Raw genomic sequence first — 18,768 nt, forward strand, 5'->3', positions numbered from 1 at the left:
AAATATGATTTTTTATTTTTACGGTTCTGCATTATAAACTTCTGTGAAGCACTTGGTGGGTCAAAGTGCTCACCACACCTCTAGATAAGTTCCTTAGGGGGTCTACTTTCCAAAATGGTGTCACTTGTGGGGGGTTTCAATGTTTAGGCACATCAGTGGCTCTCCAAACGCAACATGGCGTCCCATCTCAATTTCTGTCAATTTTGCATTGAAAAGTCAAACTGCGCTCCTTCCCTTCCGAGCTCTCCCATGCGCCCAAACAGTGGTTTACTGCCACATATGGGGTATCAGCGTACTCAGGACAAATTGGACAACAACTTTTGAGGTCCAATTTCTTCTCTTACCCTTGGAAAAATAAAAAATTGGGGGCAAAAATATAATTTTTGTGAAAAAATATGATTTTTTATTTTTACGGTTCTGCATTATAAACTTCTGTGAAGCACTTGGTGGGTCAAAGTGCTCACCACACATCCAGATAAGTTCCTTAGGGGGTCTACTTTCCAAAATGGTGTCACTTGTGGGGGGTTTCAATGTTTAGGCACATCAGTGGCTCTCCAAACGCAACATGGCGTCCCATCTCAATTCCTGTCAAGTTTGCATTGAAAAGTCAAATAGCGCTCCTTCCCTTCCGAGCTCTCCCATGCGCCCAAACAGTGGTTTACTGCCACATATGGGGTATCAGCGTACTCAGGACAAATTGGACAACAACTTTTTGGGTCCAATTTCTCCTGTTACCCTTGGTAAAATAAAACAAATTGGAGCTGAAGTAAATTTTTTGTGTAAAAAAGTTAAATGTTCATTTTTATTTAAACATTCCAAAAATTCCTATTAAACACCTGAAGGGTTAATAAACTTCTTGAATGTGGTTTTGAGCACCTTGAGGGGTGCAGTTTTTAGAATGGTGTCACACTTGGGCATTTTCTATCATATAGACCCCTCAAAATGACTTCAAATGAGACGTGGTCCCTAAAAAAAAATGGTGTTGTAAAAATGAGAAATTGCTGGTCAACTTTTAACCCTTATAACTCCCTAACAAAAAAAAAAATTGGTTCCAAAATTATGCTGATGTAAAGGAGACATGTGGGAAATGTTACTTATTAAGTATTTTGTGTGACATATCTCTGTGATTTAATTGCATAAAAATTCAAAGTTTGAAAATTGCAAAATTTTCAAAATTTTCGCCAAATTTCCGTTTTTTTCACAAATAAACGCAGGTACTATCAAAGAAATTTTACCACTATCATGAAGTACAATATGTCACGAGAAAACAATGTCAGAATCACCAGGATCCGTTGAAGCGTTTCGGAGTTATAACCTCATAAAGGGACAGTGGTCAGAATTGTAAAAATTGGCCTGGTCATTAACGTGCAAACCACCCTTGGGGGTAAAGGGGTTAAGGGCATCTCTAAGCTGGTCAAACTTTGCCTTCCTAAAGTTCAGTGTTTTTGTGACTCCCTGACAAGTCCCCCTAGTGAAAGACAGGTGAAACTGTACAATATTGTGGTCGCTATTTCCTAGATGCCCAACCACCTGCAGATTTGTTATTCTGTCAGGTCTATTAGATAGTATTAGGTCTAAAAGTGCTGCTCCTCTGGTTGGATTCTGCACCAATTGTGAAAGATAATTTTTCTTGGTTATTAGCAGAAACCTGTTGCCTTTATGGGTTTCACAGGTTTCTGTTTCCCAGTTAATATCCGGGTAGTTAAAGTCCCCCATAACCAGGACCTCATTATGGGTTGCAGCTTCATCTATCTGCTTTAGAAGTAGACTTTCCATGCTTTCTGTTATATTTGGGGGTTTGTAACAGACCCCAATGAGAATTTTGTTACCATTTTTCCCTCCATGAATTTCGACCCATATGGACTCGACATCCTCATTCCCTTCGCTAATATCCTCCCTTAAAGTGGACTTTAGACAAGACTTTACATAGAGACAAACCCCTCCTCCTCTCCGATTTTTACGATCGTTTCTAAACAGACTGTAACCCTGTAAGTTAACTGCCCAGTCATAGCTTTCATCTAACCATGTCTCGGTTATTCCCACTATGTCAAAGTTACCTGTAGATATTTCTGCTTCTAGTTCTTCCATCTTGTTTGTCAGGCTTCTGGCGTTTGCGAGCATGCAGTTTAGAGGATTTTGTTTTGTTCCAATCTCCTCGCTGTGGATTGTTTTAGAAATGTTCTTACCTCCCTTCTGAGTATGTTTTCCTGGATCTTCTTTGTTCAAGTCTAATGTTTTTCTTCCCGTCCCCTCTTCTTCTAGTTTAACGCCCTCCTGATGAGTGTAGCGAGTCTTCTGGCGAATGTGTGCTTCCCAGGTTTGTTGAGGTGTAGTCCGTCTCTGGCGAGGAGTCCATCGTACAAGTAATTCACACCGTGGTCCAGGAATCCGAATCCTTGTTGTCTGCACCATCGTCTTAGCCAGTTGTTTGCATCAAGGATCCTGTTCCATCTCCTGGTGCCATGCCCGTCTACTGGAAGGATAGAAGAAAAAACTACCTGTGCATCCAGTTCCTTTACTTTCTTCCCCAACTCTTCAAAGTCTTTGCAGATTGTCGGTAGGTCCTTCCTTGCCGTGTCATTGGTGCCAACATGTATCAGAAGAAATGGGTGGACGTCCTTGGAGCTGAAGAGCTTTGGTATCCTATCGGTCACATCCTTGATCATCGCACCTGGAAGGCAGCATACTTCTCTTGCAGTTATGTCCGGTCTGCAGATGGCTGCTTCGGTGCCTCTCAGTAGTGAGTCTCCCACCACCACCACTCTTCGTTGCTTCTTGGCTGTACTTTTTGCTGTCACTTGTTGCTGTGTGCCCTTTTCTTTTTTGCTTGCTGGTATTGCTTCATCCTTAGGTGTGCCATCTTCATCCTCTACAAAGATTTGATATCGGTTCTTCAGTTGTGTGGTTGGTGATTTCTCCATGGTCTTCTTGCTTCTTTTGGTCACATGCTTCCACTCATCTGCTTTTGGAGGTTCTCTGACACTTTTTTCACCTTCTGTGACCAGTAGAGATGCTTCTGTTCTGTCTAGAAAGTCTTCATTCTCTTTGATGAGTTTCAAAGTTGCTATTCTTTCTTCCAGACCCCGCACCTTTTCTTCTAAAAGGGCCACTAGTCTACACTTCTGACAGGTGAAATTTAATTCTTCTTCTGGTCGATCTGTGAACATGTAGCACATGCTGCAGCTCACCATGTAGGTTGTCACATCTGCCATGTTGCTCCTAGATCCTGCTGACTTGCTGTGTGTTTTCCTTCTTGTGTAATCTACTCAGCCAAGCTCTCTTGCAATAATGTCCTACAGGCAAAAATTACAGCGCGCGGTTTGGTGATGCTTTCCAAGCAGCTGGTCCCGGCTGTACCCAACGATCTTCTAGCTTAGGGAGACTCTTCACTTTTCCCAGAAGGCACCTGGAATATGCAAATTAGCCTCCTCAAGCTTGAATCCCTGGTTTGGTGATTCTTTCCAAGCAGCTGGTCCCGGCTGTACCCAACGATCTTCTAGCTTAGGGAGACTCTTCACTTTTCCCAGAAGGCACCTGGAAAATGCAAATTAGCCTCCTCAAGCTTGAATCCCTGGTTTGGTGATTCTTTCCAAGCAGCTGGTCCCGGCTGTACCCAACGATCTTCTAGCTTAGGGAGACTCTTCACTTTTCCCAGAAGGCACCTGGAATATGCAAATTAGCCTCCTCAAGCTTGAATCCCTGGTTTGGTGATTCTTTCCAAGCAGCTGGTCCCGGCTGTACCCAACGATCTTCTAGCTTAGGGAGACTCTTCACTTTTCCCAGAAGGCACCTGGAATATGCAAATTAGCCTCCTCAAGCTTGAATCCCTGGTTTGGTGATTCTTTCCAAGCAGCTGGTCCCGGCTGTACCCAACGATCTTCTAGCTTAGGGAGACTCTTCACTTTTCCCAGAAGGCACCTGGAATATGCAAATTAGCCTCCTCAAGCTTGAATCCCTGGTTTGGTGATTCTTTCCAAGCAGCTGGTCCCGGCTGTACCCAACGATCTTCTAGCTTAGGGAGACTCTTCACTTTTCCCAGAAGGCACCTGGAATATGCAAATTAGCCTCCTCAAGCTTGAATCCCTGGTTTGGTGATTCTTTCCAAGCAGCTGGTCCCGGCTGTACCCAACGATCTTCTAGCTTAGGGAGACTCTTCACTTTTCCCAGAAGGCACCTGAAATATGCAAATTAGCCTCCTCAAGCTTGAATCCCTGGTTTGGTGATTCTTTCCAAGCAGCTGGTCCCGGCTGTACCCAACGATCTTCTAGCTTAGGGAGACTGTTCGCTTTTCCCAGAAGGCACCTGGAATATGCAAATTAGCCTCCTCAAGCTTGAATCCCTGGTTTGGTGATTCTTTCCAAGCAGCTGGTCCCGGCTGTACCCAACGATCTTCTAGCTTAGGGAGACTCTTCGCTTTTCCCAGAAGGCACCTGGAATATGCAAATTAGCCTCCTCAAGCTTGAATCCCTGGTTTGGTGATTCTTTCCAAGCAGCTGGTCCCGGCTGTACCCAACGATCTTCTAGCTTAGGGAGACTCTTCGCTTTTCCCAGAAGGCACCTGGAATATGCAAATTAGCCTCCTCAAGCTTGAATCCCTGGTTTGGTGATTCTTTCCAAGCAGCTGGTCCCGGCTGTACCCAACGATCTTCTAGCTTAGGGAGACTCTTCGCTTTTCCCAGAAGGCACCTGGAATATGCAAATTAGCCTCCTCAAGCTTGAATCCCTGGTTTGGTGATTCTTTCCAAGCAGCTGGTCCCGGCTGTACCCAACGATCTTCTAGCTTAGGGAGACTCTTCGCTTTTCCCAGAAGGCACCTGGAATATGCAAATTAGCCTCCTCAAGCTTGAATCCCTGGTTTGGTGATTCTTTCCAAGCAGCTGGTCCCGGCTGTACCCAACGATCTTCTAGCTTAGGGAGACTCTTCGCTTTTCCCAGAAGGCACCTGGAATATGCAAATTAGCCTCCTCAAGCTTGAATCCCTGGTTTGGTGATTCTTTCCAAGCAGCTGGTCCTGTACTGATCCTGTACTAATCCTGAGTTACATCCTGTATTATACTCCAGAGCTGCACTCACTATTTTGCTGGTGGAGTCACTGTGTACATACATTACATTACTTATCCTGTACTGATCCTGAGTTACATCCTGTATTATACCCCAGAGCTGCACTCACTATTCTGCTAGTGGAGTCACTGTGTACATACATTACATTACTTATCCTGTACTGATCCTGAGTTGCATCCTGAGTTATACTCCAGAGCTGCACTCAATATTCTGCTGGTGGAGTCACTGTGTACATACATTACATTACTTATCCTGTACTGATCCTGAGTTACATCCTGCATTATACTCCAGAGCTGCACTCACTATTCTGATGGTGGAGTCACTGTGTACATACATTACGTTACTTATCCTGTACTGATCCTGAGTTACATCCTGTATTATACTCCAGAGCTGCACTCACTATTCTGCTGGTGGAGTCACTGTGTACATACATTACATTACTTATCCTGTACTGATCCTGAGTTACATCCTGTGTTATACTCCAGAGCTGCACTCACTATTCTGCTGGTGGAGTCACTGTGTACATACATTACATTACCGGTACTTATCCTGTACTGATCCTGAGTTACAGCCTATATTATACTCCAGAGCTGCACTCACTATTCTGCTGGTGGAGTCGCTGTGTACATACATTACATTACTAATCCTGTACTGATCCTGAGTTACATCCTGTATTATACTCCAGAGCTGCACTCACTATTCTGCTGGTGGAGTCACTGTGTACATACATTACATTACTTATCCTGTACTGATCCTGAGTTACATCCTGTATTATACTCCAGAGCTGCACTCACTATTCTGCTGGTGGAGTCACTGTGTACATACATTATATTACTTATCCTGTACTGATCCTGAGTTACATCCTGCATTATACTTCACAGCTGCACTCACTTTCTGCTGGTGGAGTCACTGTGTACATACATTACATTACTTATCCTGTACTGATCCTGAGTTACATCCTGCATTATACTCCAGAGCTGCACTCACTATTCTGCTGGTAAGGTCACTGTGTACATGCCGTATATTACATTACTTATCCTGCACTGATCCTGAGTCAGACGGGTTTGCTGGCCAATCAATACTTGGTCGGGGCTCCTTTTGCATCAATTACTATATCAATGCAGAGTGGCATGGATGCGATCAGCCTGTGGCACTGCTGAGGTGTTATGGAAGCCCAGGTTGCTTTTGATAGTAGCCTTCAGCTCGTCTGCATTGTTGGGTCTGGTGTCTCTCATCTTCAGATTCTCTATGGGGTTAAGGTCAGGCGAGTTTGCTGGCCAATCAAGCACAGTGATACTGTTGTTTATAAACCAGGTATTGGTACTTTTGGCAGTGTGAACAGGTGCCAAGTGCTGCTGGAGAATGACATTTCCATCTCCTAAAAGCTTGTTGGCAGAGGGAAGCATGAATTGCTCTAAAATTTCCTGGTAGACGGCTACACTGACTTTGGTCTTGATAAAACACAGTGGACCTACACCAGCAGATGACATGGCTCCCCAAACCATCACTGATTGTGGAAACTTCACACTAGACCTCAAGCAGTTTGGATTGTGGCCTCTCCACTCTTCCTCCAGACTCTGGGACCTTGATTTCCAAATGAAATGTAAAATTTACTTTCATCTGAAAACAACACTGTGGACCACTGAGCAACAGTCCAGTTCTTTCTCTCCTTGGCCCAGGGAAGAGGCTTCTGGCGTTGTCTTTTGGTGATGAGTGGCTTGATACAAGGAATGCAACACTTGTAGCCCATGTCCTGGGTACATCTGTGTGTGGTGGCACTTGAAGCAATGACTCCAGCAGCAGTCCACTCCTTGTGAATCTCCCCAAAATTGTTAAATGTCCTTAACAATCTTTTCAAGGCTGCGGTTATCCCGGTTGCTTGTGCACCTTTTTCTACCACACTTTTTCCGTCCACTCAACTTTCAAATAATATGGTTGGATACAGCACTCTGTGAACAGCCAGCTTCTTTAGCAATGACCTTTTGTGGCTTACCCTCCTTGTGGAGTGTGTCAGTGACTGCCTTCAGGATATCTGTTAAGTCAGGAGTCTTCCCCATGATTGTGGAGGCTACTAAAACAGACTAAGGGACATTTGTAAATGCTTAGAAAGCCTATGCAGGTGTTTTTGTTAATTATTCTAATTTACTGTGATATTAACTTTTGGGTTTTCATTGTCTGTAAGCAGGCTCAGACTGGCCCATAGTGTATCAGGAGAATCCCCCAGTGGGCCCCTTGTGCAGATCTGGGCCCTCAACCCCACTGAATGGGCAGTACTTGGCATAATTCACTTGATTCACTCTGTACAGGAAAAACAGCATATCATCATTCATTAACCGCACTAACCAGTTTATTAATATATATGGATATAGGTAAATGTGTGAACAAGTGTAGTGTAATATTTGTATGCAGGTGAAAAATGGGCCCCTCAAAGTCAATGTGACTGGTGGACCCTTAGCACCCCAGTCCAACACTGTCTTCAAGCCATAATCATCAACATTAACAGACATAAACACTTGAACTAGATCACTCTGTAATGACTCTATATAATATATGAGTTTCACTTTTTGTATTGAAGAACTGAAATAAATTAATTTTTCTATGATATTCTAATTTAGTGCGAAGCACTTGTACATTATATTACTAGTCCTTTGATGTTTCTAGCTTACATCTTGCATTTTACAATTCACAATTCCATAATTTGCATTTGGAAACAATTGGAAACATCTTAGTTCTTATATTGAAGGTGGCCAGCTATATATATTTTTTTCATCCAAAATTCCTCTCATGTATTTGCACCTTTTCTTCCCTGTATGAACCCTTTTATGGCTTCTGATGGTAAATTTGTAAGCAACAGAGTTCAGTATTTCTAATACAGATGTAAGGTAACCCCCAATGTGAAGGAGTCAGTCCCGGTGGGATACGTGGTCATAACTATTGAATTCAGTTTTCATGCTTCAATTTACCCGCATTGTCAGTGACGAAAGGTTTCTAATTGTGCATTCTCAGCTCGCATTGTGCAGATATGGAACCGACCCAAGACACAGAGCAAGGCAATGACAAGACCCAGAACTCGTGCAGATCCTCATTATTGTTCCTGAACAAGCAAGTTCTTAATGGCCCTTAGTTTTGTCTTCGCAGGCAGCTCCCACTGGAGATTGTGTCGTCTTCTAGTTAAATAACCTGCTCCTGTTTGGAAATGCTGGAATGCACTTTAAATGAGCCTCTAGTTCTGCTCCAGTCATTTAGATTCCGCTGTAATTAACACGGCAAGGCTGAAGTAGAAAATACTGCTCCTGCAGCAAACCTTCTTGTGGTCTTCATTTTCTAAGAATACTTCAGGGATGCGAGGGAGGCCGGCTGCTTCGATAAGTGCTAGCGAGGGAATTACCACTTATCATGAAAGAAGCTTGTGATTATCAAACAGACCTTTCAAGATCTGCTAAAATTGAGATGGAAATGTTTGTATGGGACAAAGTCTCTGTATTTTTCTGGATGTGTGATCGCGATTCTCTTATCTTTCTCTCTCTCAATTTGTGATTAACTTATGAATTCAAAGATCAGGCATTAGAGGAGGTGGGGGATAATCTCATGAGAAGGGCTACATAACGTTTACATTGCCTAAGAGACAGAGTATGAGATTTTATTTCTTTCTAGAAATGTTCTGTATTTATATAATCACTTTTTATGGGATTTATCTCCATAAGAAGGTCAATAACTCAATCAGAGCAGAGAATTATGGAGGTTATAGTAAAAGACTAGTAAAGCCAATCAATGGAGGGGTGCAAAAGGTTACATCCAAGTCTCTGGAGAGCCTAAACAATATCATAAGTAGAGAATTGTCAAAAGTTCTAGTGAGAGCCTAGTGGACCAAATCAATATATTTGGTAGAAAATTTAAGGAAAAGTGGAGTGGACCCAGTCAATGCTTTGAACAAATTGCTGAAGATGGTTACAATTTGTGATGTAATTAATTATTTTGGTAAAAGACATTAGTTGGTATATACTAAAATTCTACTACATTAAATTATTGTGTTGAGTAAAGAGTTGTAAAAGTTTTTTAAGAGTCTAAAAGGTTGTCTAGTAAAAGAGCCTGTAGAAAAAATAAATGCCGTTCTCTGGGGCTGTAGAAAGTCACAAAGATAGAACCAATCAGTACATACTGTAGAGAGGTCTGAGAGGATTATAATAACGGTTTAATGGGCCCCATCAATCCATTGAGTAGAGGATTGTAGAAAGTTTTAGTGAGGTTCTCATAGACCAAATCAAATCCTTTAGCAGAGGATTGTCAAAGGTTCAAGTGAAAGTGTAGAGGATCCTGTCATTGCTTCTTGTAGATGGTGGATATGGTAGCAGTTTTTAATCATATAATTCATTCTCTTATAAGTTTGTAGATCGTGTATAGTAAAAGCATTGAAAGATTGACCAAATGCCTTGGGTAAGGTGTGATGATCTAGCAGGCAAAATGTCATTAGGGGTTGTTAAAAGCTGTAAAAAGTTATAAAGAGTGTCTGATAGACCTATTCACCATTAGCTCTAGGAATATTACAATAAACATTTAACAGACCCAATCAAGACTTTGAATAGAGGAATATAGAGAATTCTACTGAGAGTCAAGTAGACCAAATACACACTTCGTTAACCCTTCTACAGTCATCTATTAAACAACTCATGTCAATTAGATGTCTAGTAGAACCCTCTAGAACTTGAGATTTTATAACCTTCTTGTACAAGTCTGGAGGACCCAATCAATGCCATGAGTAGAGAGCTGAAGAAGAATGTAGTCTAGGTCTAGTAGACCAAATGAATATCTTTCTTGGGGTAGTTGTGCACACGTTGCAGAATTGCCTCGGAAATTTCCGCTGTAATTCTGCAACTCCCTGCCACGGGTATAACGTGACAATGAGCCCAAATGAAGTAGCATCACAGGTCATTGTCGCAAGACATTACTGGGAACGGGAGCTGCCAGGAGCATCGCTAAGGCCTGGGATGGATTCGGGGGCCGCCGGAAGGTGAGTATATAACTATTTTTTTTATTTTAATTCGTTTTTTTAACAGGGATATGGTACCCAGGGCCTGGAGGAGAGTCTCCTCTCCTCCACACTCGGGTACCATCCGCACATGATCCACTTACATCCCGCATGGTGGGCATAGCCCCATGCAGGAAGTAAGAGGACCAATGCATTCCTATGTGTGCGGAATCACCGGGATTCCGCACAAAGAATGAACATGCTGCGTATTTTTCCGCTATGCGATTCCGACACGGAAAAATACACAGCATTAGTACAGCATTGCGGAATCCCATAGAATTCAATGGGCTGTTTTGTGTATGCGTTTTCGCAGCGAAAAAATGTGGCAAAAATGCATACTAACTGCAACGTGTGCACATAACCTAAAAGGTCACCATAAGTCATGCCATTAACCTTAATACACTTTCAGACTCCCTACACTCATCGTTGTCCCCAATCTCTTCTTTTTCCTGTCCTGATCTGGCTGTACATCACTTCAATGACACTCTTAGAAGCACCCTTGACCAAGTAGCTCCCCTCACCTTCAGAACCTCCAAACACTGAGTGAAACAGCCCTGGCTCACATCGCAAACCCGAATTCTCCAGCGATGCTCTAGGTGTGCTGAACGCTTATGAAGGAAAACACGCACACCAGAAGACTTCATACACTTCAAATTTATGTTAAGGACCTATAATTCTGCCCTTCACCTCGCCAAACAGACCTACTTCACCACCCTGATCTCACTATCCAACAACCCCAAGAAACTTTTCGACACCTTTCACTCCCTCCTCAGGCCAAAAGCACAAGCCCCTATCACAGACATTTGTGCTGATGACCTGGCCTCCCACTTTATAGAGAAAATAGACAATATCCATCAGGAAATCTGCTCCCAATCACCAAGTTCAGTGACTCCTATCCCTCCCTGCATTTCCCCTGGCTCACTCTCCACATTCGATCCAGTCACAGAAGAAGTCTCCAGGCTGCTCTCCTCTTCTCGTCCGACTACATGCACCACCGACCCCATTCCCTCACATCTCCTCCAGTCTCTCTCTCCAGTTGTCACAACTCACCTAACTACAATCTTTAATCTCTCCCTCTTCTCTGGCATTTTCCCCTCCTCCTTCAAACACTCTATCATTACTCCATTACTAAAGAAACCCACCCTCGACCCATCCTGCACAAACAACTACAGACCAGTCTCCAATCTCCCCTTCATCTCTAAACTCTTGGAGCGCCTAATATACTCCCGCCTTACCCGTTACCTCTCCACTCACTCCCTCCTAGACCCTTCACAGTCCGGTTTCCGCCCCCTACATTCGACATAAACTGCACTCATCAAAGTGACCAATGACCTTCTGACAGCAAAACGTAACGGTGACCACTCTCTGCTCATTCTTCTCGACCTTTCTACAGCTTTCGACACTCTTGACCACCCTCTCCTGCTCTCTAAGCTCCAGTCACTTGGCATTAAGGACACTGCTCTCTCCTGGTTCTCCTCCTATCTTTCTGACCGCTCCTTCAGTGTTCTGTTCTCTGGCTCCACTTCATCTCCTCTTCCTCTCACTGTCGGGGTACCTCAGGGCTCAGTCCTTGGCCCCCTTCTCTTCTCTCTCTACACGGCCCCAATTGGACAGACCATCAGCAGATTTGGCTTTCAGTACCATCTTTATGCTGATGACACACAACTATACACATCCTCCCCTGACCTTACCCCCACTGTACTACAGAACGCCACTGACTGTCTGTCTGCAGTCTCCAACATCATGTCCGCTCTCTATCTGAAACTCAACCTCTCCAAAACTGAACTTCTTCTGCTCCCGCCATCTACTAACCTCCCTAAATCTGACATTTCCCTCTCCGTGGGTAGCACCATAATAACACCCCGGAAGCAGGCACGCTGTCTGGGTGTTATGTTTGACTCCGATCTCTCCTTCACCTCCCATATACAATCTCTTGCCCGCTCATGCCGCTTACACCTAAAGAACATCTCTAGAATCCGCCCTTTTCTCACCATGGAAACAACAAAAACCCTCACTCTCGCCCTGATCCACTCCCACCTGGACTACAGGAATGCTCTCTTAATTGGCCTCCCCCTCACTCGACCTTCCTCTCTCCAGTCCATCCTTAATGCAGCAGCCAGGGTCGTCCATCTGGCTAGTCATTACTCAGATACATCCGCTCTTCGCCAGTCGTTACACTGGCTGCCCATTCATTACAGGATACAATTCAAAGTACTTGTTCTCACCCACAAAGCTCTCCACAGTGCGGCACCCCCTTACATCTCCTCCCTCATTTCAGTTTATCGGCCTAGCCGACCGCTGCGCTCTGCAAATGACTTTTGACTAACCTCTGCACTAATCCATACCTCCCACTCCCGACTCCAAAACTTCTCCTGCGCTGCGCCCATCCTCTGGAATGCTCTACCCCAAGATAATAGGACCATCCACAACTTGCATAGTTTTAGGCGCTCGCTCAAAACACATTTGTTCAGAGCGGCCTATCACATTCAGTAATCAAAGTCATTTTATGTTTGTGTGTAGCCCATTCACTACTTCCATCTATCCCCCACTCCCTGAAGATAGCTGGACCATCATTGTAAATACATCATTGTAAATACACACCTGTACTTTGTATCTCCCCCACCTCATTGTAGATTGTAAGCTCTCTCGAGCAGGGTCATCTAATTTTGCTTTAATTATTGTTTTGTTAACGTTGTTACTTATGACTGTTGTGTTTGAAACTGTTAAACTGTAAAGCGCTGCGGAATATGTTGGCGCTATATAAATAAAGATTATTATTATTATTATAAGTCTGGTAGACCTAATTAATACAAAGGACACTTGGATGCTTGAAGACTGTTGGAGTTATCTTGTAAACGTCTATTAGACTTAAATCAATATCTTGATTATGCCGAGTTGTTTGAAGCATAATTAGAGTCTTAGTAATTAAATCAATATTTCTAGCACAGGATTGTAAGATTGAAGTCCAATTATAATGGACTGAATCAACATTTTTCATGTGGATGATTACAAATAGAATCTGGCAGACATAATCAAATGGTGCTGCAAAACTTTAGTAGATCCAATCAATGTCTTGATTAGAAAATTGTCTGTGTTTTAAGGAATATTTGTGGAAATCCTCTGCGCTGCTGAATGGTTGAAGAGATGTCAGTCCGAGATAGAGTTTAATAAATAAATTGTGTTTTTTATTCTATGCCTTTCAAAGTTATAAGAAGTTCTTCTTCAGGAAAAATGACCACATGTACATAAGAAATTCAAAGATGGATTCTTATAGATGTGCTTTTTGATTTAGGTGCCAAATGCATCACCTGACAGTTCAGGTAATGTCAAAGATCAATGTGATCCGACCTGATACATTGCATCATTGGTGCCTAGATTCAAAAAGCGCATATATAAGAATCCATCTTTGTATCTCCAACGTACATGGTAATTTTTCCTGAGGAAGAAGTTCTTGTAACTTTTTGAAATGCGTAGAATAAAAACCATAATTTATTGATTAAGCTCTATCTCAGACTGACGTCTCTTCAACCATTCAGCAGCGCAGAGGATTTCCATGAATATTCCTTCCAACACAGACTTCTCATGGTTACATTGTAACCCGTAGTCCTGCAGCAAAAGATTATCTACAAGCGCAAAAGTATTTCAACCAGGTTAGCATAATATGACATGTTTACTCTGACTCTTATGTGGATAAAACCGTATTATGCGCTATTCTACTTTGATTAGAAAATTGTGAAATGGGAGGGTCTGATAAACCAAAAACAGTACCTTTCGTGGATGGCTGGAGATGGTTACTTGTCTAATAAAGGCAATCAATATGTGTAATAATATTGTAGATTTATAGTGAAATATTAGTTGACTCAATCAATGCCTTGATTGGAGTTCTTTTGAAGGTTTTACTAATGTATTAGAAGAACAAATCAATACCTTTGATACAGGGTTGCAGAAAGTTAGAATAAAAGGGTTGTGGGCCCAATCGATTCTTTTCATAGAAAGTTACAGTAGATTAAAAGGTTACAATTAATGTCTTTCGTGGAGTTGTCGATTTAGGTCTGGTGGTAAGGTCAACTTAATGCTTTTGAAGATGGTGAAGGAGTTCTTTTCGGAACAGTTTGGCATCAACTGTATAGATCACTCTAGCTACGAACTGGGTTTATACCTATCACATTTTTGCTTTTGATTTTACTCTTGACAATGGTATGCTCAGCTGACAAAGAAACAGATGTATTGGTAGCATTGATGCTCATGTACTGGTGCCTCGATGGACACAAAAGCCACATATCAGGTGGGGGCCCAAGTATAGATTTTGCATTAGGGGCTTCAAGTTACACCTCTGGGTGACAACGAATATGACCACCATTAGCATCCAAATGGGTCACCCATCCTTATTAAATTCCTGAATTACATCCTGTATCTGCTTAGTTCTGCCCTACCATGATAGCTATGATACATGGATTTTACTATGCCGCAGTTAATTTAAGGTACTACCTGAAGGATATAAATTAAATGGAAGCACTCAACTAAAATGACCTAGTTCTCTTCTGTAAACAAGCAGCATAATGCATAGTGTTTATTCCTTGCACACAGCATCTTAAGGTGCACCGCTAAGTGGAAATAATGCTTTTCACATGTCCTAGAACCAGAGAGAGAACCCGAGAAAGGGCAACTATAGAGAGATAATTCCCCCCTTCCTTACTCTGGCAGTTCTCCTGGGCCTCCATCTCTCTTGTACACAAGAGGTTCATCCTTCTCCATCCTCCCTCTGTAGAAGGCTTAGTGTGGAGGTCAGGAGAGTGTTGGTTGTGTTATTATTAGTGGGGAATGACAGAAAAACTGCCTGTACCGGCCGATAGTGACAGGAGCCTTGGAATAGAGAAGCATCTTGCTGTTTCATCATGGATTCTGATAGCGTAGAGAGCGTCAGATGTCAAACTGTCTTAGCTGGGAACTGAGGGATATGTTGGTGCATATAACGGACGAGATCTTCACAGACCAAAGAGCAAAACAAAGCGTCAGCCTCGTTATATACATATCAACATTAATATTATATGTTATGCCAATCTGTAGCATGTCCACAAAGACAAGGAGAGTTTACAGTAGTGGTCAACAATGAGCCTCATATTGGGGAAATCATTTTTTTTTTAGATATGGTAAATCACAAACCAGTTACAAAATTGTAATGGGGATTAAAAATTGTTGGTAATTTTGGCTTAATTTGACATACAGTCGTATCTCTTCAAGGAAAAGATCTACAGGTAAAATGCTGAATGATGGCATGAGGCGGCAATTTGGACCCCATAAGGACTTTTGATACAAAAGGCTCATCCTTTTGTATCTTTCATCCTGGGGATATAGTTGAGGACATGTGTCCCTGGGGTCAAAGGAGCTCCGAAAAGTCAGTCTTTCTTGACCAAAGTATTTGAATACATGGTTTGGGCATGGAAACAAAACTTTTACCCTTCTGAAGGAAAGCCAAGCTTGGCCTTATATAATGTATTATAAGATAACTGTAAACGTGTCCTTATGGGGCATCTAGAAAGTGGACCAGTGGGCTCCTGTACCAAAGAATCGCGCAACTTTTTGGCATTCTGAATATGGAGATCAGTGTGACCATTTTCCTTGTGTTACATGCCAGGAAGGAAAATATATAGACCATAATACTTTGGAGGCAAAAGGTTATCTAAATTTTTGGGATTTACTTTCCGATGCCCCCAATAAATGACCCTTCCTCATAAATATCCACTTGCATGGTACGTACAGTTAGTTTCCTGGATTAAGGTCAGTAATAATTGATGAAGTTCTCTATACAGAGAGTACATTCCCTTATATAAAAGTCTTTAGATGATATTTGGTCTCATTGCAGTATAGAAGTCAACTATTCAGCTGTAGTTTTTCATTAATGAAACCAATGCACATCTTTTATTATAATGAAGAGCTGCCAAACAGCTTTTGAGTGGTCAATACATCCGAATGACCACAGGCTCCAAACCACTGGGTCCGGTGATATACTCATTGAAAGGTGTTTTCCTGCTCAACAAGCCAAAAGCCTCTTCTAAATGTAGAGTTACGGAAAACCTTTTACTGAGCCTTTCAAATATGCAAGAAGTATCTAATAAGTCAACACAAAAGGATTTGTGGGGCTTAATGCGTAAGTTTTAAAATTCAAGAACACTGCTTGGAATAAATGCCTGGAAATTACAAGTCCAGAGTAAAAACAATTTAATAAGATGCTGATACACAGTTGTACATACCCCCTGGAGCTCAGTACTTGGACTCCTAGTATGGGTATTGCCTTTCAGCTTTCATCACTTCAAATGGTTAAATAGTTTACAGGGTTAATTGAAACGTAAAGAGGTTTTCTAGAATTAGAAGAAAAAGGCTGCTTTCTTACTAAAACAATGCTACGACCATACACAAGCTGGGTGAAGTATTGCAGAGAAGTCTCATTCACTTCAATAGATCTGAGCTGTAATACTATAGACAGGTGTGAAACTGGAAAAAACATGTTTTTCGAATTCTAAATAGTTGAAAAATCTATGACCAAAGGAAAAGCATGTACTTGGCAAAGCACTGTGTATGGTGCCTGAATGGGGGCCATATTGTGTATGTGATGGTGTATCTATGGCTATACGTATGGCATAGTAATATGGAAATATGCTTCAGAAATAGTACTTTTGATAAATCCCTCAGTAATATGTCATTCAATGGAACCAGTCATACAGTGCTTGTCCATCTTCTACAATATACTAAAAGCCATTTTTCATTTTTGAGATTTGTACATTTTCTTAATTGTTTTCCAAGGTCAAATCTTCTGAAAATTGTTCTTTTTTTCCCTTAAGTGCTGATGGAGACTTTGCTGTCACTCACCTGACAAAAGCTCATCTCTTCCACGATGGCCGCATAAAATGGACGCCTCCTGCCATCTACAAGAGTTCCTGCAGCATTGATGTCACATTCTTCCCCTTTGACCAGCAGAACTGCACGATGAAGTTTGGCTCCTGGACTTATGATAAAGCAAAAATCGATCTAATTAGCATGCACAGCCATGTTGACCAGCTCGACTACTGGGAAAGCGGAGAATGGGTCATTGTTAATGCTGTCGGCAATTACAACATCAAAAAGTATGAGTGCTGCACAGAAATCTACTCGGACATCACATATTCCTTCATCATTAGAAGGCTTCCTTTATTCTACACAATTAACCTCATCATCCCATGCCTTCTCATCTCCTGCCTTACAGTGCTGGTCTTCTACTTGCCCTCTGAATGTGGAGAGAAGATAACATTGTGTATTTCAGTGCTACTTTCTCTGACTGTCTTCCTCCTCCTTATTACAGAGATCATCCCGTCCACTTCTCTAGTCATTCCCTTGATTGGAGAATACCTTCTGTTCACCATGATCTTTGTTACGCTGTCTATTATCATCACGGTGTTTGTGTTGAATGTGCACCATCGCTCTCCTCGCACACACACCATGCCAGCTTGGGTGCGAAGAATATTCTTAGATGTGGTTCCCCGGGTACTATTCATGAAGAGACCAGCAAAAGATAATTGCAAGAAGCTAATTGAGTCACTACATATTAGAAGGCTTAGTCCTCCACCAAGACTGTGGACCGAGACTGAAATTGAACCAAACTTCCAGAGCTCGTCTTCAGCCAGTCCCACAAGTCAGAGGGCATCACCTACATCTTCATGTTGCCACCAGTTGGAGCAAACTGCCAACACACAAGTGATCTGCAAATCACCATCAGGGCAATATTCAATGTTGTGTGAAGAATCAACACTGACCAGCTGTCCTTCTCCACAGAATAAGACCCATCTTCTTGGAGACCCTCAGACTAACCTAATGCCAAAAGTGCGTTCTATAAGTGTCCAACAGATGTACACCCCCAAAGAAACCAATGAGGGTACAATTCGTTGTCGATCAAGGAGCATACAGTACTGTTACCTTCATGAGGACTCTTCTCAGACCAATGGTCAATCCAGCAATTCTCCATTGTCTCAGAGATGCCAAATTAATGAAGGACAGCAAGGGAGTCAAAGTTCCCAATGTAAATGTAAGCCCAAAACCCAAGAAAAACCAAGTGGTGCCAGTCAAGTTACCAAAACGATTAGTGCCAAAGAGCAGCATGTACTCCTAATGTCTCCATCTCTCAAGCTAGCCATAGAAGGAGTCCACTACATTGCAGACCACCTGAGAGCAGAGGATGCAGACTTCTCTGTGAGTATACTGATGAGTTGTTGGAAGTGCATTATGATGTAGTGAGCAATTCATCTCTTTATATGCAAAAGGCAAAAATATTTGTATGTAATACATACAGGAACCCTCATTAGAAGCATGCATCCCGAAGATCAATATATTGATGTGCATGCTTTACTCTGAAGTAATGTGAGTGCATTAAGATAAGTGGATAAGCATATGCCCCGCTGGTGAAATAAAAAAATAAAAAAAAGGAATAATTAGCAGTATTGTTGGAAATTGAAAAAGGCCACAACCCCTTCACTTCTTCCATTTCTTGGATGTATTCCTACCTAGTCACTGCTTACACAAGTTCTTCACTTTAGACTATCCTTATTTGCTTAAACTCTAAATGGTCCCATGGTCAAAGTGATTCCTTATGAGATGGTAAGGCTATGTTCACATGTCCAGTAATCATCCGTTATCACGGATCCAGCCTCAAT

The 18,768-nt window shown here is 42.2% G+C and overlaps 1 protein-coding gene across 1 annotated transcript in view; it reads left to right on the forward strand.

The window, feature by feature from the left end:
* Positions 1-18,768, forward strand: part of CHRNA4 (cholinergic receptor nicotinic alpha 4 subunit) — an 82,584-nt gene that overhangs the window by 47,298 nt on the left and 16,518 nt on the right. Inside the window, exon 5 of the mRNA XM_069751131.1 lies at positions 16,927-18,307. Within this exon, the coding sequence (XP_069607232.1) occupies positions 16,927-18,307 (1,381 nt within the window). The remainder of the gene's footprint in view (positions 1-16,926; positions 18,308-18,768) is intronic.

The sequence above is a fragment of the Ranitomeya imitator genome, chromosome 2 (assembly GCF_032444005.1).
Source record: "Ranitomeya imitator isolate aRanImi1 chromosome 2, aRanImi1.pri, whole genome shotgun sequence".
NCBI lineage: Eukaryota > Metazoa > Chordata > Amphibia > Anura > Dendrobatidae > Ranitomeya > Ranitomeya imitator.